This window comes from Pseudophryne corroboree, chromosome 12, assembly GCF_028390025.1.
Source record: "Pseudophryne corroboree isolate aPseCor3 chromosome 12, aPseCor3.hap2, whole genome shotgun sequence".
Taxonomy (NCBI): Eukaryota; Metazoa; Chordata; class Amphibia; order Anura; family Myobatrachidae; genus Pseudophryne; species Pseudophryne corroboree.
This window is the reverse complement of record NC_086455.1, coordinates 2,736,910-2,757,957: the sequence shown is the minus strand read 5'-3', so window position 1 is coordinate 2,757,957 and position 21,048 is coordinate 2,736,910. Positions and strand designations below refer to the sequence as shown.

Genomic DNA, 21,048 nt, shown 5'->3' with positions numbered 1-21,048 from the left:
ATACGTTGTGTACAGTCACCTGCTGCTGATGTTACTAGTATAATGTGATATAAGGAGAGTGTATGAGGACATTACGTTATTGGATGTGTGATACGTTGTGTACAGTCACCTGCTGCTGATGTTACTAGTATAATGTGATATAAGGAGAGTGTATGAGGACATTACGTTATTGGATGTGTGATACGTTGTGTACAGTCACCTGCTGCTGATGTTACTAGTATAATGTGATATAAGGAGAGTGTATGAGGACATTACGTTATTGGATGTGTGATACGTTGTGTACAGTCACCTGCTGCTGATGTTACTAGTATAATGTGATATAAGGAGAGTGTATGAGGACATTACGTTATTGGATGTGTGATACGTTGTGTACAGTCACCTGCTGCTGATGTGACTAGTATAATGTGATATAAGGAGAGTGTATGAGGACATTACGTTATTGGATGTGTGATACGTTGTGTACAGTCACCTGCTGCTGATGTTACTAGTATAATGTGATATAAGGAGAGTGTATGAGGACATTACGTTATTGGATGTGTGATACGTTGTGTACAGTCACCTGCTGCTGATGTTACTAGTATAATGTGATATAAGGAGAGTGTATGAGAACATTACGTTATTGGATGTGTGACACGTTGTGTACAGTCACCTGCTGCTGATGTTACTAGTATAATGTGATATAAGGAGAGTGTATGAGGACATTACGTTATTGGATGTGTGATACGTTGTGTACAGTCACCTGCTGCTGATGTTACTAGTATAATATGATATAAGGAGAGTGTATGAGGACATTACGTTATTGGATGTGTGATACATTGTGTACAGTCACCTGCTGCTGATGTTACTAGTATAATGTGATATAAGGAGAGTGTATGAGGACATTACGTTATTGGATGTGTGATACGTTGTGTACAGTCACCTGCTGCTGATGTTACTAGTATAATGTGATATAAGGAGAGTGTATGAGGACATTACGTTATTGGATGTGTGATACGTTGTGTACAGTCACCTGCTGCTGATGTTACTAGTATAATGTGATATAAGGAGAGTGTATGAGGACATTACGTTATTGGATGTGTGATACGTTGTGTACAGTCACCTGCTGCTGATGTTACTAGTATAATGTGATATAAGGAGAGTGTATGAGGTCATTACGTTATTGGATGTGTGACACGTTGTGTACAGTCACCTGCTGCTGATGTGACTAGTATAATGTGATATAAGGAGAGTGTATGAGGACATTACGTTATTGGATGTGTGATACGTTGTGTACAGTCACCTGCTGCTGATGTTACTAGTATAATGTGATATAAGGAGAGTGTATGAGGTCATTACGTTATTGGATGTGTGACACGTTGTGTACAGTCACCTGCTGCTGATGTGACTAGTATAATGTGATATAAGGAGAGTGTATGAGGACATTACGTTATTGGATGTGTGATACGTTGTGTACAGTCACCTGCTGCTGATGTTACTAGTATAATGTGATATAAGGAGAGTGTATGAGGACATTACGTTATTGGATGTGTGACACGTTGTGTACAGTCACCTGCTGCTGATGTGACTAGTATAATGTGATATAAGGAGAGTGTATGAGAACATTACGTTATTGGATGTGTGACACGTTGTGTACAGTCACCTGCTGCTGATGTGACTAGTATAATGTGATATAAGGAGAGTGTATGAGGACATTACGTTATTGGATGTGTGACACGTTGTGTACAGTCACCTGCTGCTGATGTTACTAGTATAATGTGATATAAGGAGAGTGTATGAGGACATTACGTTATTGGATGTGTGATACGTTGTGTACAGTCACCTGCTGCTGATGTTACTAGTATAATGTGATATAAGGAGAGTGTATGAGGACATTACGTTATTGGATGTGTGATACGTTGTGTACAGTCACCTGCTGCTGATGTTACTAGTATAATATGATATAAGGAGAGTGTATGAGGACATTACGTTATTGGATGTGTGATACATTGTGTACAGTCACCTGCTGCTGATGTTACTAGTATAATGTGATATAAGGAGAGTGTATGAGGACATTACGTTATTGGATGTGTGATACGTTGTGTACAGTCACCTGCTGCTGATGTTACTAGTATAATGTGATATAAGGAGAGTGTATGAGGACATTACGTTATTGGATGTGTGATACGTTGTGTACAGTCACCTGCTGCTGATGTTACTAGTATAATGTGATATAAGGAGAGTGTATGAGGACATTACGTTATTGGATGTGTGATACGTTGTGTACAGTCACCTGCTGCTGATGTTACTAGTATAATGTGATATAAGGAGAGTGTATGAGGACATTACGTTATTGGATGTGTGATACGTTGTGTACAGTCACCTGCTGCTGATGTTACTAGTATAATGTGATATAAGGAGAGTGTATGAGGACATTACGTTATTGGATGTGTGATACGTTGTGTACAGTCACCTGCTGCTGATGTTACTAGTATAATGTGATATAAGGAGAGTGTATGAGGACATTACGTTATTGGATGTGTGATACGTTGTGTACAGTCACCTGCTGCTGATGTGACTAGTATAATGTGATATAAGGAGAGTGTATGAGAACATTACGTTATTGGATGTGTGATACGTTGTGTACAGTCACCTGCTGCTGATGTTACTAGTATAATGTGATATAAGGAGAGTGTATGAGGACATTACGTTATTGGATGTGTGATACGTTGTGTACAGTCACCTGCTGCTGATGTTACTAGTATAATGTGATATAAGGAGAGTGTATGAGGACATTATGTTATTGGATGTGTGATACGTTGTGTACAGTCACCTGCTGCTGATGTTACTAGTATAATGTGATATAAGGAGAGTGTATGAGAACATTACGTTATTGGATGTGTGACACGTTGTGTACAGTCACCTGCTGCTGATGTTACTAGTATAATGTGATATAAGGAGAGTGTATGAGGACATTACGTTATTGGATGTGTGATACGTTGTGTACAGTCACCTGCTGCTGATGTTACTAGTATAATGTGATATAAGGAGAGTGTATGAGGACATTACGTTATTGGATGTGTGATACGTTGTGGACAGTCACCTGCTGCTGATGTTACTAGTATAATGTGATATAAGGAGAGTGTATGAGGACATTACGTTATTGGATGTGTGATACGTTGTGTACAGTCACCTGCTGCTGATGTTACTAGTATAATGTGATATAAGGAGAGTGTATGAGGACATTACGTTATTGGATGTGTGATACGTTGTGTACAGTCACCTGCTGCTGATGTGACTAGTATAATGTGATATAAGGAGAGTGTATGAGGACATTACGTTATTGGATGTGTGATACGTTGTGTACAGTCACCTGCTGCTGATGTTACTAGTATAATGTGATATAAGGAGAGTGTATGAGGACATTACGTTATTGGATGTGTGACACGTTGTGTACAGTCACCTGCTGCTGATGTTACTAGTATAATGTGATATAAGGAGAGTGTATGAGAACATTACGTTATTGGATGTGTGACACGTTGTGTACAGTCACCTGCTGCTGATGTTACTAGTATAATGTGATATAAGGAGAGTGTATGAGGACATTACGTTATTGGATGTGTGATACGTTGTGTACAGTCACCTGCTGCTGATGTGACTAGTATAATGTGATATAAGGAGAGTGTATGAGGACATTACGTTATTGGATGTGTGATACGTTGTGTACAGTCACCTGCTGCTGATGTGACTAGTATAATGTGATATAAGGAGAGTGTATGAGGACATTACGTTATTGGATGTGTGACACGTTGTGTACAGTCACCTGCTGCTGATGTTACTAGTATAATGTGATATAAGGAGAGTGTATGAGGACATTACGTTATTGGATGTGTGATACGTTGTGTACAGTCACCTGCTGCTGATGTTACTACAGGTTGAGTATCCCATATCCAAATATTCCTAAATACGGAATATTCCGAAATACGGACTTTTTTGAGTGAGACTGAGATAGTGAAACCTTTGTTTTTTGATGGCTTAATGTACATAAACTTTGTTTAATACACAAAGTTATTAAAAATCTTGTATTAAATGACCTTCAGGCAGTGTGTATAAGGTGTATATGAAACATAAATGAATTGTGTGAATGTACACACACTTTGTTTAATGCACAAAGTTATAAAAAATATTGGCTAAAACTACCTTCAGGCTGTGTGTATAAGGTGTATATGTGACATAAATGCATTCTGTGCTTAGACTTAGGTCCCATCGCCATGAAATCTCTTTATGGAATGCAATTTTCTTTATCATCCACTAGGGGTCACTGGAGTACTCTTGGGATATGGACGGGCGTAGCCCGAACAAAGGCACTGAATATTTAAATTTAGGCCTCTCCCCCCCCTCCATATCCCCGAGTACCTCAGTGTACTCTCTCAGTGTTTTTTCGGTGCTCACAGCACGAACATTGGCTTGTGGTATAACCACACTTGGATTTTTATTTTTAATTTTTATTTGTAATTTTTATTTTTACACTTAGCACATCCCTTCCCAGTTTCTGGAAAAACATGGGTCCGGGATAGTGCCGCTGCACGGGCAGCGAATGGCGTGTCGGTCCTCACAAAGAGCACCCTCACAGCCACAGGCGCTACAAGGCAGCGCATGGCGTGTCGGTCCTCACAAAGAGCACCCTCACAGCCACAGGCAGACACTGTCTCCTACTGCAACTGGACGGAGCTTACACAAAGAAGCCCCGTCACAGCCAGGATGAAAGCCCCGTCACAAACTGGACGGAGCTTACAGGAGTGCGGCACTACAAGGTATGGTGGGGGGTCAGGGCGGTCAGCTCACGCTGCCGCCCTGCTGTGTGGGGAAAGCCTTTATTGTTACGCCGCTTTGCCCACCGCTTATAGCGCGGCAGGATACCCCGCTGAACGAAGAGAGCGGCCGCACGTCACTCACAGACGCCGGCCGCTCTCCCAGCCACTGTACCAGAACTCTGCCTCTGTAAAGCGGCCGCACGTCATTCAGACGGCTCTCCCAGATCTCTGCCTCTGTAGAGCGGCCGCACGTCATTCACAGACGCCGGCCGCTCTCCCAGAACTCTGCCTCTGTACTCCCAGCCACTGTACCAGATGCCACTGTACAGCGGCCGCACGTCATTTACAGACGCCGGCCGCTCTCCCAGCCACTGTACGCGAGCGCCGCCCAAGCAGCCACTCTGCGTACCCGGGTCTAAAGCTCCGAGCGGCCGTACGTCACTAAAGACGCCGGCCGCTCTTCCAGCGCTGCACCCGGCCACTGCTGTATGAGGCGCCGCCCGTTCTTCCGGCCCGGCGCACTATACCAGCGCTCCCCGGGTTTCCCTAGGCTCCCTGCACTCGCTTCCGGCCGCTGCACAGGGAGAAGCTAAAAGCTACATCACAAGCAGCGCGGCTGCAGGGGGGTGACGGTGAGTAAAGCCCATAGCAGCAGCAAAGGTTGCATGGGTTAAGAGACTGCTCAGTTTAAATAAGCAGCAACAAAGGCTGCTTGGAAATAAGATACATCACTGCAGGCAGTGTTGAGTAAAACCCATAGCAGCAGAAGGCTGCAGGGGTTAAGAAACTGCTTAGTGTTTAAACAGTTAATGGAATAACTGGAAGGCTAACTAAAGAATAAGGCTGCATAATGTATTGTAAACTGCATTTTACTGTATAATACATCTGTAACTGTAGAATAGGCTATTAAGCCTATATTTAATGTATAATAGGCTATTAAGCCTATAGTAACACTGCAGCAGGTAACCTGTCCTGTGATTTTCAGTGGAAGCATGGCATGACGGTCATTTTAATCATTGCTGTTCTTACAGGTTATAATTCCAGAACATTCCGCCCATACACCTATACTCCACAAGGAGGCGCAGGGGTGTTAGTGGGAATTTTTTAGTTCAGTTTTCACATAAGTTAGCCATGTAATCTGTATTTCTACTTAATTCTAGAACATTCCTGCCCTACATCTCTAAGCCACCAGAGGCGCAGGGAAGTTAGTAGGAATTTGGTTCGGGTTTCATATGCCCATGTGAACTGCTTTTCACATAAAGAATACTTTGATTTCTCTTCATATCGAATAAATCTTTCGTTTTTTGCTAAAGATTTCCGTAGAGAGAAACAAGCTTGAGTTTCATATGAATATGCTGTTCAGCAATAACATATATATATATATGCCACATAATAACTTCATTAAGTCGTGCAAGTGTCTGTCTATTGCCTATTATGGTGTCTGTCTACATAGCGAGTAAGGCTATAGTGCAGACTAAAAATAATTTTAAAAATCCTATGTTAACATTGGCAATTCAAATTTAAAGAGCGGTAACATCGGAGTCTCGGAATGACTCCGCCAGCTCTAACAAAAGACTGTCTTTCCAAAGGGGCCAATTTCCCTTTGGGTACCAGAGTGTTTATTTCACTGGTCTTATAATTTAATGCACGATTCTATGTCAAATTCACACCGATAACTACGAGTGAGAACGGTACATTAGTCCAGCACTCAGATAGTGCGGGGGGGTTTTTAACAACATACATAATCGTTTCCAAAAGGACGCGATCCACCATTGGTAAATGATTTTCTGTCAAACATTATACAAACCCAGGATACATTTGGGTCACTAGAATCTATGTATGAAACAATGACGATCACTGGTAAAACAAGCTGCAGAGTATATCTGTAAAGCTTCTGCTAACGCCGGTTAATTTCATTGTCGCTAGTTAAGCGCGACAAGGCCAGAGCTTGTTTGCTCATAAATTTAATATACTTGTAACGATATTTTATCCCTTTATGATATTCAGCCATTACCGCATACAGTATACTTGTAACGGCGTTTTATCCCTTTATAAGAAACAGTCACGCATTGTAACGACAGGACGTTACAGTCAGCAAGCCAGTGGTTTAATGACCTCTTTTACAATTGTGGAAGCGCGTCTTTACATGTTACATTTGCGAGGTTTCAGGACTTCAACTCATACATGTCTCAGCTATTTACAGCTTAAAGTACAAAACTGCCTCTGTCGAACGGTTTGGCAGGTTGTCATTTAGTCTTTGCTGGTTTATAAACCAGGCAGTAGTACGCCAACAGAGTCAGAGTTACTTATTCACCTCTGTTTCAGCAAGACCAAACAGCTCCGTCGCAATATCAAAAGTCATTTACTACAGTTAGAAAATGGATTTTCTGCGGTTAGTATTTGCTTATTGGAGCCACAAAATTTGCATAATTGCATTTGATCTTGACAATGCGTATTTACCCAGTCCGGTTTGTTCATCACAGGTTCTAGCGTTTGCAAATCGCCACAACCATTAACCATTTCATATCTACCGTTGCTTATCGCTTTGGGTATTTACCAAAGTGATGTTGGGATGATAGCTCATCTCACATAAGAACTCTGTCTCAACAAAGTTCCTCTAACTTGCGCTACTAAGGTATACTGCGGTAGCAGATCAAGTTCGAAAACAATCGCATCTAATTCCGTCTAAACGATGTCAATTCCTAGGTAAGATTATAAATACGGTAAATCAAAGACTTTTACCTACTACACCAGCAAGAACAAATGTACATCTAGTAATTAGTGCAAAACACGCACACTAGCGATACATTGGTGTATTCACCTATTAAGAATAAAGATGTGTTTTCAATTTAGTTCGCCACCCTTCACTCGCGTTTCCCACAGAGGGACAAGGGTGCATATACTCTGGACGACAGTCGCAGAGGGTCAGGATTTGTAATTAAAATCAGCGACAAAGGTTCTAAAACACGACAGATTGCTGTCGATAAATGTCCTAGAACTCTGTGCATTTTACAATGCAATACATGATTCGCTTTCAGTCTGACCAGGGAGATACTCTGGTTTCTCTTCAGAACGAATAAATCTTTCGCCTTTTACTAAAGATTTCCGTGGAAAGGAACAACCGTGAGTTTCATGTAAATTTTTGATGCCTGCCTCACGCTGGCCTTAAGCAGTCAAACAAGGCAACGGCAGTTGCATACACATCAACCAGTGAGAACCAAGAAGCCGCATGGCAATGCAGCAGGTAACTCAAATCCTCAATGGCTCAGAACACCATTATGTGAAAATGTCAAGAGATCATTCCGTGACTGGACATCTGTTAGACAGATGATCTCACCCGTCAGGATTTGGATACTGAAAACTGGACATTCAATCCAGAGGTGTTTCATATGTGAGTCCACAGAAGGGGGTTACCCTCAAGTATACATGATGGCATCTCGCCACAATTAGAAAAGCTCAGTATGTGTACAAAACAGATCAAAAGGGCAGTGGCGGTGGAGTCTCTCACATTCATGGGATCATTCAGCATCGTGTATCTGGCTCCACCATTTTCCGCTGCTCTCTCCGTTGCCAAAACGGATCATAAGACAGTTTGTCACAGTCATACTGGTGGTATCTCATGGGTTTCGGAGAAGTTTGCTTCTCGAATTTTCAAGGAATACTTGCACACGATCTTGGCCCGCTCATAATACGTCCAACCTGTTACATCAGGGAACGTTAGTTTACCCATAGTTACCTATGTACCTATTATCTATGTACCGCAGCTGCGGTTGACGGGGTGAGGGTTCAGACCGCCCTCTTAAGAAATAGAGCATTACAGTATCGGTTATACCAACCATGTTACGAAATAGTAAGCCGCTTAAGGCAGCTCATTATTACAAAATTTCGTGTGCTTACATAGGTTGTTAACATCGGAAGTTTCCAACATCATCCTTCAAGTTACCCGTATTCTGTTAAACGGGATGGGATGGAAAACTGCGTTGATCTGCACTAAGAGTGCAGGTATCTGTGTGGTAAACTTATTTTCAAAGACGTTTGCCTCTGTTTGCGTCTGTACACATCTTTCTACAAGGTGTCATCAAAGTTCAGACTCTATTTATCCCACCTACAGCGCCAGGCGACTTGAAGTTGGGTTCAGATTTCTTACAGTTTTCATATTTTGAACCCTTTCAACAAATGGGAATTAAGTTTCTCACTTTGGAAAACAATTTTTGTCTAGCCTTGGCTTCGGCAAGGGTTTTGTTTTCATATTTGGGTGCCTTGTATTCCAAGCCACCGTATTTGAGTTTTCTCATAACAAAGCAGATCTTCGGACGAATCACGCTTTCGTATTCTTCACATCAATATACCAATAGGGGTTCCTGTGTGGACAGCACATTCTAGAATTCTGAATGTGGTACACGCATTACGCGTTTATATATGTCCCGAACGTCAACAGTACGTGATATGAATACGTTGTTTGTTCTCTATGATACTGCCAACTGGGGTTAGCCAGTTTCTCAGCAGACATTATCCAGTTGGGTAATAATAATGACTAAAAGTCAGGCTTACGTTAAGGCTAAGTTACAATTGCTTACGTCAGTAATAGTTCATCCCACAGGTTCGGTGGGAATGTCACACCCAGGGGGTCGTGGAGCGTCTAAAACGCGCCTATATAGCCTTCATAGCCTTCATGTGCACCACGTTTGTGCACGTTTACACGTTATAAATGGTGGCGCCATCAGCATCTAGCTTTGGGCTGCCTACTGTTACAAGTATCAAACAGCTCTCCCGCCCACGAGGGAAGCTTTGGTACGTCCCAAGAGTACTCCAGTGACCGCTAGTGGATGATAAAGAAAATAGGATTTTGGTACTTACCAGGTAAATCCTTTTCTTTGAATCCATAGGGGGCACTGGACGCCCACCCAGAGCAGTTTTACCTGGGTTGTTTTAAGCTCAAGGGAGCTTAGGGTAACAAGTTTTACTTCATTGATATTAAGCTCAGAGGAGCTTATGGTAACACATTTTCACCGATTGGTTCAAATTATAAAGTTCTATCGGTTATGGTGTCAACTGTTTAGTTGACAGTAAGGTTATGGGTCAACATTGTTGTTGTCCGTTATGTTATAGGTATTCTCCATTGTCAACCTCTCTATATCGTTCCTGTTCGCTCAGTAAAAAACACTGAGAGAGTACACTGAGGTACTCGGGGATATGGAGGGGGGGGAGAGGCCTAAATTTAAATATTCAGTGCCTTTGTTCGGGCTACGCCCGTCCATATCCCAAGAGTACTCCAGTGCCCCCTATGGATTCAAAGAAAAGGATTTACCTGGTAAGTACCAAAATCCTATTATTCCAAAATACGGAAAAATCCGATATCCAAAATACCTCTGGTCCCAAGCATTTTGGATAAGGGATACTCAACCTGTAGTATAATGTGATATAAGGAGAGTGTATGAGGACATTACGTTATTGGATGTGTGATACGTTGTGTACAGTCACCTGCTGCTGATGTTACTAGTATAATGTGATATAAGGAGAGTGTATGAGGACATTACGTTATTGGATGTGTGATACGTTGTGTACAGTCACCTGCTGCTGATGTTACTAGTATAATGTGATATAAGGAGAGTGTATGAGGACATTACGTTATTGGATGTGTGATACGTTGTGTACAGTCACCTGCTGCTGATGTTACTAGTATAATGTGATATAAGGAGAGTGTATGAGGACATTACGTTATTGGATGTGTGACACGTTGTGTACAGTCACCTGCTGCTGATGTTACTAGTATAATGTGATATAAGGAGAGTGTATGAGGACATTACGTTATTGGATGTGTGATACGTTGTGTACAGTCACCTGCTGCTGATGTTACTAGTATAATGTGATATAAGGAGAGTGTATGAGGACATTACGTTATTGGATGTGTGACACGTTGTGTACAGTCACCTGCTGCTGATGTTACTAGTATAATGTGATATAAGGAGAGTGTATGAGAACATTACGTTATTGGATGTGTGACACGTTGTGTACAGTCACCTGCTGCTGATGTTACTAGTATAATGTGATATAAGGAGAGTGTATGAGGACATTACGTTATTGGATGTGTGATACGTTGTGTACAGTCACCTGCTGCTGATGTTACTAGTATAATGTGATATAAGGAGAGTGTATGAGGACATTACGTTATTGGATGTGTGATACGTTGTGTACAGTCACCTGCTGCTGATGTTACTAGTATATTGTGATATAAGGAGAGTGTATGAGGACATTACGTTATTGGATGTGTGATACGTTGTGTACAGTCACCTGCTGCTGATGTTACTAGTATAATGTGATATAAGGAGAGTGTATGAGGACATTACGTTATTGGATGTGTGACACGTTGTGTACAGTCACCTGCTGCTGATGTTACTAGTATAATGTGATATAAGGAGAGTGTATGAGGACATTACGTTATTGGATGTGTGATACGTTGTGTACAGTCACCTGCTGCTGATGTTACTAGTATAATGTGATATAAGGAGAGTGTATGAGGACATTACGTTATTGGATGTGTGATACGTTGTGTACAGTCACCTGCTGCTGATGTTACTAGTATAATGTGATATAAGGAGAGTGTATGAGGACATTACGTTATTGGATGTGTGACACGTTGTGTACAGTCACCAGCTGCTGATGTTACTAGTATAATGTGATATAAGGAGAGTGTATGAGGACATTACGTTATTGGATGTGTGATACGTTGTGTACAGTCACCTGCTGCTGATGTTACTAGTATAATGTGATATAAGGAGAGTGTATGAGGACATTACGTTATTGGATGTGTGATACGTTGTGTACAGTCACCTGCTGCTGATGTTACTAGTATAATGTGATATAAGGAGAGTGTATGAGGACATTACGTTATTGGATGTGTGACACGTTGTGTACAGTCACCTGCTGCTGATGTTACTAGTATAATGTGATATAAGGAGAGTGTATGAGAACATTACGTTATTGGATGTGTGACACGTTGTGTACAGTCACCTGCTGCTGATGTTACTAGTATAATGTGATTTCTCTATCGTCCTAGTGGATGCTGGGGTTCCTGAAAGGACCATGGGGAATAGCGGCTCCGCAGGAGACAGGGCACAAAAAGTAAAGCTTTTTCCGATCAGGTGGTGTGCACTGGCTCCTCCCCCTATGACCCTCCTCCAGACTCCAGTTAGATTTTTGTGCCCGGCCGAGAAGGGTGCAATCTAGGTGGCTCTCCTAAAGAGCTGCTTAGAAAAAGTTTAGCTAGGTTTTTTATTTTACAGTGATTCCTGCTGGCAACAGGATCACTGCAGCGAGGGACTGAGGGGAGAAGGAGTCAACTCACCTGCGTGCAGGATGGATTGGCTTCTTGGCTACTGGACATCAAGCTCCAGAGGGACGATCACGGGTACAGCCTGGATGGTCACCGGAGCCACGCCGCCGGCCCCCTTGCAGATGCTGAAGACAGAAGAGGTCCAGAATCGGCGGCTGAAGACTCCTGCAGTCTTCAAAAGGTAGCGCACAGCACTGCAGCTGTGCGCCATTTTCCTCTCAGCACACTTCACACGGCAGTCACTGAGGGTGCAGGGCGCTGGGAGGGGGGCGCCCTGGGAGGCAAAATGATTACCTATAAAGGCTAAAAATACCTCACATATAGCCCTAGAGGCTATATGGAGATATTTAACCCCTGCCTAATTTCTCTAAATAGCGGGAGACGAGCCCGCCAGAAAAGGGGCGGGGCCTATCTCCTCAGCACACGGCGCCATTTCCTCTCACAGTTCCGCTGGTCAGGACGGCTCCCAAGTCTCTCCCCTGCACTGCACTACAGAAACAGGGTAAAACAGAGAGGGGGGGGCACATTTATGGCGATAATTTGATATAACAAAGCAGCTATAAGGGAGCACTTATTATAAGGCTATCCCTGATATATATATAGCGCTTTTGGTGTGTGCTGGCAAACTCTCCCTCTGTCTTCCCAAAGGGCTAGTGGGTCCTGTCTTCGTTAGGAGCATTCCCTGTGTGTCTGCTGTGTGTCGGTACGTGTGTGTCGACATGTATGAGGACGATATTGGTGTGGAGGCGGAGCAATTGCCAAATATGAGGATGTCACCCCCTAGGGAGTCGACACCGGAATGGATGCCTTTATTTATGGAACTACGGGATAGTGTCAACACGCTAAAGCAGTCGTTTGACGACATGAGGCGGCCGGACAATCAATTAGTGCCTGTCCAGGCGACTCAAACACCGTCAGGGGCTGTGAAACGCCCTTTGCCTCAGTCGGTCGACACAGACCCAGACACAGGCGATGACTCCAGTGGTGACGGTGACGAATCAACCGTATTTTCCAGTAGGGCCACACGTTATATGATTTTGGCAATGAAGGAGGCGTTACATTTAGCTGATACTACAGGTACCACTAAACAGGGTATTATGTGGGGTATGAAAAAACTACCTATAGTTTTTCCTGAATCAGAAGAATTAAATGACGTGTGTAATGAAGCGTGGGTTGCCCCTGATAAAAAACTGATAATTTCAAAGAAATTATTGGCATTATACCCTTTCCCGCCAGAGGTTAGGGAGCGCTGGGAAACACCTCCTAGGGTGGACAAGGCGCTAACACGCTTATCTAAACAAGTGGCGTTACCCTCTCCTGAGACGGCCGCACTTAAAGATCCATCAGATAGGAGGATGGAAAATATCCAAAAAAGTATATACACACATGCAGGTGTTATACTACGACCAGCTGTAGCGACTGCCTGGATGGGCAGTGCTGGGGTAGTTTGGTCAGAGTCCCTGATTGAAAATATTGATACCCTGGACAGGGACAATATTTTACTGTCGTTAGAACAAATAAAGGATGCATTTCTTTATATGCGTGATGCACAGAGGGATATCTGCACACTGGCATCACGGGTAAGTGCTATGTCCATTTCGGCCAGAAGAGCTTTATGGACGCGACAGTGGTCAGGTGATGCGGATTCAAAACGGCATATGGAAGTTTTGCCGTATAAAGGGGAGGAGTTATTTGGAGTCGGTCTATCAGATTTGGTGGCCACGGCTACAGCCGGGAAATCCACCTTTCTACCTCAAGTCACTCCCCCACAGAAAAAGGCACCGACTTTTCAACCGCAGCCCTTTCGTTCCTTTAAAAATAAGAGAGCAAAGGGCTATTCATATCTGCCACGAGGCAAAGGTCGAGGGAAGAGACAGCAACACGCAGCTCCTTCCCAGGAACAGAAGCCCTCCCCGGCTTCTACAAAAGCCTCAGCATGACGCTGGGGCTCCTCAAGCGGACTCGGGGATGGTGGGCGGTCGTCTCAAAAATTACAGCGCGCAGTGGGCTCACTCGCAGGTAGATCCCTGGATCCTGCAGATAATATCTCAAGGGTACAGGTTGGAATTAGAGACGGATCCACCTCGCCGTTTCCTGAAGTCTGCTTTACCAACGTCCCCTTCCGAAAGGGAGACGGTTTTGGAAGCCATTCACAAGCTGTACTCTCAGCAGGTGATAGTCAAGGTACCTCTTCTACAACAAGGGAAGGGGTATTATTCCACTCTTTTTGTGGTACCGAAGCCGGATGGCTCGGTAAGGCCTATTCTAAATCTGAAGTCCTTGAACCTGTACATAAAGAAGTTCAAGTTCAAAATGGAGTCACTCAGAGCAGTGATAGCGAACCTGGAAGAGGGGGACTTTATGGTATCCTTGGACATCAAGGATGCGTATCTCCACGTTCCAATTTACCCCTCACACCAGGGGTACCTCAGGTTCGTTGTACAAAACTGTCACTATCAGTTTCAGACGCTGCCGTTCGGATTGTCCACGGCACCTCGGATCTTTACAAAGGTAATGGCCGAGATGATGATTCTTCTTCGAAGAAAAGGCGTATTAATTATCCCATACTTGGACGATCTCCTAATAAGGGCGAGGTCCAGAGAACAGCTAGAGATGGGATTAGCACTGTCTCAAGAAGTGCTAAAACAGCACGGGTGGATTCTGAATATTCCAAAATCCCAGTTAATGCCGACAACTCGTCTGCTGTTCCTAGGGATGATTCTGGACACGGTTCAGAAAAAGGTTTTTCTCCCGGAGGAAAAAGCCAAGGAGTTATCCGAGCTTGTCAGGAACCTCCTAAAACCAGGAAAGGTGTCTGTACATCAATGCACAAGAGTCCTGGGAAAAATGGTAGCTTCTTACGAAGCAATTCCATTCGGCAGATTCCACGCAAGAATTTTCCAAAGGGATCTGTTGGACAAATGGTCAGGGTCGCATCTTCAGATGCACCTACGGATAACCCTGTCTCCAAGGACAAGGGTGTCTCTTCTGTGGTGGTTGCAGAGTCCTCATCTATTGGAGGGCCGCAGATTCGGCATACAGGATTGGATCCTGGTGACCACGGACGCCAGCCTGAGAGGCTGGGGAGCAGTCACACAAGGAAGAAACTTCCAGGGAGTATGGACGAGCCTGGAAACGTCTCTTCACATAAACATTCTGGAACTAAGAGCAATATACAATGCTCTAAGCCAGGCAGAACCTCTGCTTCAGGGAAAACCGGTGTTGATCCAGTCGGACAACATCACGGCAGTCGCCCATGTGAACAGACAGGGCGGCACAAGAAGCAGGAGTGCAATGGCAGAAGCTGCAAGGATTCTTCGCTGGGCAGAGAATCATGTGATAGCGCTATCAGCAGTGTTCATCCCGGGAGTGGACAACTGGGAAGCAGACTTCCTCAGCAGACACGATCTTCACCCGGGAGAGTGGGGACTTCATCCAGAAGTCTTCCACATGCTGGTAACCCGTTGGGAAAGACCAATGGTGGACATGATGGCGTCTCGCCTCAACAAAAAACTGGACAGGTATTGCGCCAGGTCAAGAGATCCGCAGGCAATAGCTGTGGACGCGCTGGTAACGCCTTGGGTGTACCAGTCGGTGTATGTGTTTCCTCCTCTGCCTCTCATACCAAAAGTATTGAGAATTATACGGCAAAGAGGCGTAAGAACGATACTAGTGGTTCCGGATTGGCCAAGAAGGACTTGGTACCCGGAACTTCAAGAGATGATCACGGAAGATCCGTGGCCTCTACCTCTAAGGAGGGACTTGCTTCAGCAGGGTCCCTGTCTGTTTCAAGACTTACCGCGGCTGCGTTTGACGGCATGGCGGTTGAACGCCGGATCCTAATGGAAAAAGGCATGCCGGAAGAAGTCATTCCTACTTTGATTAAAGCAAGGAAAGAAGTAACCGTGCAACATTATCACCGAATTGGCGAAAATATGTTGCGTGGTGCGAAGATCGGAGTGCTCCGACGGAGGAATTTCAACTGGGTCGATTCCTACATTTCCTGCAATCAGGATTGTCTATGGGTCTCAAATTGGGATCTATTAAGGTTCAAATTTCGGCCCTGTCGATTTTCTTTCAAAAAGAATTGGCTTCAGTCCCTGAAGTCCAGACCTTTGTGAAGGGAGTGCTGCATATACAGCCTCCTGTGGTGCCTCCAGTGGCACCGTGGGATCTCAATGTAGTTTTGGATTTTCTAAAATCTCATTGGTTTGAACCACTAAATAAGGTGGATTTGAAATATCTCACTTGGAAAGTGACCATGCTTCTAGCCCTGGCTTCTGCCAGGAGAGTGTCAGAACTGGCAGCTTTATCTTACAAAAGCCCATATCTGATTTTCCATTCGGACAGGGCAGAACTGCGGACTCGTCCGCATTTTCTCCCTAAGGTGGTGTCAGCATTTCATCTGAACCAGCCTATTGTAGTGCCTGCGGCTACAAGTGACTTGGAGGACTCCAAGTTACTGGACGTTGTCAGAGCATTAAAAATATATATTGCAAGAACAGCTGGAGTCAGAAAATCTGACTCGTTGTTTATATTGTATGCACCCAACAAGATGGGTGCTCCTGCGTCTAAGCAGACGATTGCTCGTTGGATCTGTAGCACAATCCAACTGGCACATTCTGTGGCAGGCCTGCCACAGCCTAAATCTGTAAAGGCCCACTCCACAAGGAAGGTGGGCTCATCTTGGGCGGCTGCCCGAGGGGTCTCGGCATTACAACTTTGCCGAGCAGCTACGTGGTCAGGGGAGAACACGTTTGTAAAATTTTACAAATTTGATACTCTGGCTAAGGAGGACCTGGAGTTCTCTCATTCGGTGCTGCAGAGTCATCCGCACTCTCCCGCCCGTTTGGGAGCTTTGGTATAATCCCCATGGTCCTTTCAGGAACCCCAGCATCCACTAGGACGATAGAGAAAATAAGATTTTACTTACCGATAAATCTATTTCTCGGAGTCCGTAGTGGATACTGGGCGCCCATCCCAAGTGCGGATTATCTGCATAAATTGTACATAGTTATTGTAAACTTATTCGGGTTATTGTTGTAGGAAGCCATCTTTCAGAGGCTCCGCTGTTATCATACTGTTAACTGGGTTTAGATCACAAGTTGTACGGTGTGATTGGTGTGGCTGGTATGAGTCTTACCCGGGATTCAAAATCCTCCCTTATTGTGTACGCTCGTCCGGGCACAGTACCTAACTGGAGTCTGGAGGAGGGTCATAGGGGGAGGAGCCAGTGCACACCACCTGATCGGAAAAAGCTTTACTTTTTGTGCCCTGTCTCCTGCGGAGCCGCTATTCCCCATGGTCCTTTCAGGAACCCCAGCATCCACTACGGACTCCGAGAAATAGATTTATCGGTAAGTAAAATCTTATTATAAGGAGAGTGTATGAGGACATTACGTTATTGGATGTGTGATACGTTGTGTACAGTCACCTGCTGCTGATGTTACTAGTATAATGTGATATAAGGAGAGTGTATGAGGACATTACGTTATTGGATGTGTGACACGTTGTGGACAGTCACCTGCTGCTGATGTTACTAGTATAATGTGATATAAGGAGAGTGTATGAGGACATTACGTTATTGGATGTGTGACACGTTGTGGACAGTCACCTGCTGCTGATGTGACTAGTATAATGTGATATAAGGAGAGTGTATGAGGACATTACGTTATTGGATGTGTGATACGTTGTGTACAGTCACCTGCTGCTGATGTTACTAGTATAATGTGATATAAGGAGAGTGTATGATGACATTACGTTATTGGATGTGTGATACGTTGTGTACAGTCACCTGCTGCTGATGTTACTAGTATAATGTGATATAAGGAGAGTGTATGAGAACATTACGTTATTGGATGTGTGATACGTTGTGTACAGTCACCTGCTGCTGATGTTACTAGTATAATGTGATATAAGGAGAGTGTATGAGGACATTACGTTATTGGATGTGTGATACGTTGTGTACAGTCACCTGCTGCTGATGTTACTAGTATAATGTGATATAAGGAGAGTGTATGAGGACATTACGTTATTGGATGTGTGATACGTTGTGTACAGTCACCTGCTGCTGATGTTACTAGTATAATGTGATATAAGGAGAGTGTATGAGGACATTACGTTATTGGATGTGTGATACGTTGTGTACAGTCACCTGCTGCTGATGTTACTAGTATAATGTGATATAAGGAGAGTGTATGAGGACATTACGTTATTGGATGTGTGATACGTTGTGTACAGTCACCTGCTGCTGATGTTACTAGTATAATGTGATATAAGGAGAGTGTATGAGGACATTACGTTATTGGATGTGTGACACGTTGTGTACAGTCACCTGCTGCTGATGTTACTAGTATAATGTGATATAAGGAGATGTCTGTGTAACAGGCTGCTGCACCTATGGCCATGGCTGTGTGTATGGAAGAGCCAATGGGAGAAGCTGGCCAGAGAAGGAGACTCCCACCAAAGGAGAAGAAGCTGAACACAAGTAAGACGCTGATGTGGATTGCTGGCCATACACTAGAGCGATGTCATATAGAAATATAGGATTTTGCCGCATCGTATGCACATCGTACGTGTTTTGCTTACGATACGATGTGCAGCCCTGTTTGTTGAACGTCGCATCCTCAGATCCTATGTGCAGGCCATATTATCCGTCACAATTGTATTCACATACGATACGTCATACAATGGTGCATACCATCAGCGTCCTTTTTTATGATCACGTACTTAGGTAAGGCATACACTCTTACAATAGATCTTATTCCTCATTGTATGTATCGTGTGCCAGGGGCTCCCAGGGGGACTGAAGAGAAATCCGCTGTCTAATCGGATCTTATGCTGGTCATACTAATGTATGGCCAGCATAACTGGGCCTGATTCACAGATGTACGCAAATCCCACCGCGTCCTGGTAGAAGCCAAGCCATCGGGCCCTCTACAGCTGCATGAAGGGTGAAGTTGCTGGCTGTGACTTGCCCACAAAATGCATGCCACCCCCCCCCACCCCCCCGTTACCGCCCATGTACCGCCATCTGCAGTCAGTCTCTGCGCAGTGTGACTCCTCTCCGCAGACATCTGCATTGCTTCCACCAATGAATCAGGCCCACTAGGATGTGTCAGCTCTTCTTCTCTGGGTTCCATGTGTTAGTGCTGATGTAGTGACCAGGGAAGGGTGTAGTGCAGCATTTGTGACGCTGAGGGACACAACGCCACTGATTGCTTCTTTCCTGAAGCCCTGAAGCAGTTCCTGACCTTCGTGCTTCCTGACTTCTGCATCCGGTTCCTCTACAGCCGCCCCGAAGAGTTTATTGTCTCAAAACTGCTGCTCGGTGCCGGATTTGGAGGCGTCATGGGAATTGGTAATTGTGACAATGCTTGAGATTTTGGGGCGTATTCTGAGTCGTGGGCTTTTGAGACCGATTTAGCATTTTTTGTAGTAGTCACACTTGTGACTGTATGCTATTGCTGGTATCAGCCTTTACCCTGGTGTAGAAGCAGGCCTGAGACGCAACTGAGCGTCTATAGACACTGTAATGCTAAATGGTTGCATCTTTAGTCGCTGCCACCGGTCACAATGGGAACTTGTACCTTCCCTGTGCTTCCACATAGCCACCTCCCAGTCGCTACCTAGGAACACCCACTGCGATTCCTATACATGTCTGTGACACACCCATAAGGCGGCCCTTCCCCATGCAGCCTCATAGCCGCCTCCCAGTCACCGCCCAGGAACACCCGATATGTTTCCTATACATGTCTGTGACACGCCCATAAGGCGTTCCTTCCCCATGCAGTCTCATAGCCGCCTCCCAGTCATCGCCCAGGAACACCCAATACATTTCCTATACATGTCTGTGACACGCTAATAAGGCGGACATTCTCTGTGCAGCCTCATAGCCTCCTCCCAGTCACCACCCAGGAACACCCGATATGTTTCCTATACATGTCTGTGACACGCCCATAAGGCGGGCCTTCTCTGTGCAGCCTCATAGCCGCCTCCCAGTCATCGCCCAGGAACACCCAATACGTTTCCTATACATGTCTGTGACATGCTAATAAGGCGGCCCTTCCCCATGCAGCCTCATAGCTGCCTCCCAGTCACCGCCCAGGAACACCCAATACGTTTCCTATACATGTCTGTGACACGCTAATAAGGCGGACATTCTCTGTGCAGCCTCATAGCCGCCTCCCAGTCACCACCCAGGAACACCCAATACGTTTCCTATACATGTCTGTGACACGCTAATAAGGCGGACATTCTCTGTGCAGCCTCATAGCCGCCTCCCAGTCACCACCCAGGAACACCCAATACGTTTCCTATACATGTCTGTGACACGCTAATAAGGCGGACATTCTCTGTGCAGCCACATAGCCGCCTCCCAGTCACCACCCAGGAACACCCAATACGTTTCCTATACATGTCTGTGACACGCTAATAAGGCGGACCTTCCCCGTGCAGCCACATAGCCGCCTCCCAGTCACCACCCAGGAACACCCAATACGTTTCCTATACATGTCTGTGACACGCTAATAAGGCGGACATTTTCTGTGCAGCCTCATAGCCGCCTCCCAGTCACCACCCAGGAACACCCAATACGTTTCCTATACATGTCTGTGACACGCTAATAAGGCGGACCTTCCCCGTGCAGCCACATAGCCGCCACCCAGGAACGCCCTATACATTTCCTATATATGGGCCTAATTCAGAGTTGGTCGTAGCAGCAAATTTGTCAGCAGATGGGCAAAACCATGTGCACTGCAGGGGGGCAGATGTAACGTGCAGGTGGGGCAGATATAACATGTGCAGAGAGAGTTAGATTTGGGTGGGTTATTTCTCTGACGTCCTAGTGGATGCTGGGAACTCCGAAAGGACCATGGGGAATAGCGGCTCCGCAGGAGACTGGGCACAAAAGTAAAAGCTTTAGGA

The 21,048-nt window shown here is 44.8% G+C and overlaps 1 protein-coding gene, 1 non-coding gene and 1 pseudogene across 9 annotated transcripts in view; all 3 read left to right on the top strand.

Moving 5' to 3' along the window:
• Positions 1-21,048, top strand: part of DCST1 (DC-STAMP domain containing 1) — a 124,836-nt gene that overhangs the window by 9,052 nt on the left and 94,736 nt on the right. For 4 of the 8 annotated variants that reach the window (XM_063946654.1, XM_063946652.1, XM_063946657.1 and 1 more), the window contains exon 2: positions 18,511-18,610. In XM_063946654.1, coding sequence (XP_063802724.1) covers positions 18,523-18,610 — 88 coding nt within the window. In that variant the 5' untranslated portion in view covers positions 18,511-18,522. Of the gene's footprint in view, positions 1-18,510; positions 18,611-18,678; positions 18,857-19,357; positions 19,484-21,048 lie in introns of those variants that run through there. The other 4 variants (XM_063946650.1, XM_063946653.1, XM_063946655.1 and 1 more) reach the window with 3 other exon arrangements.
• On the top strand, positions 6,054-6,161 carry LOC134981611 (U5 spliceosomal RNA; annotated as a pseudogene).
• Positions 7,842-7,955, top strand: LOC134981569 (U5 spliceosomal RNA). Its single transcript, XR_010190697.1, has one exon. It is a non-coding gene; the product is annotated as a U5 spliceosomal RNA (small nuclear RNA).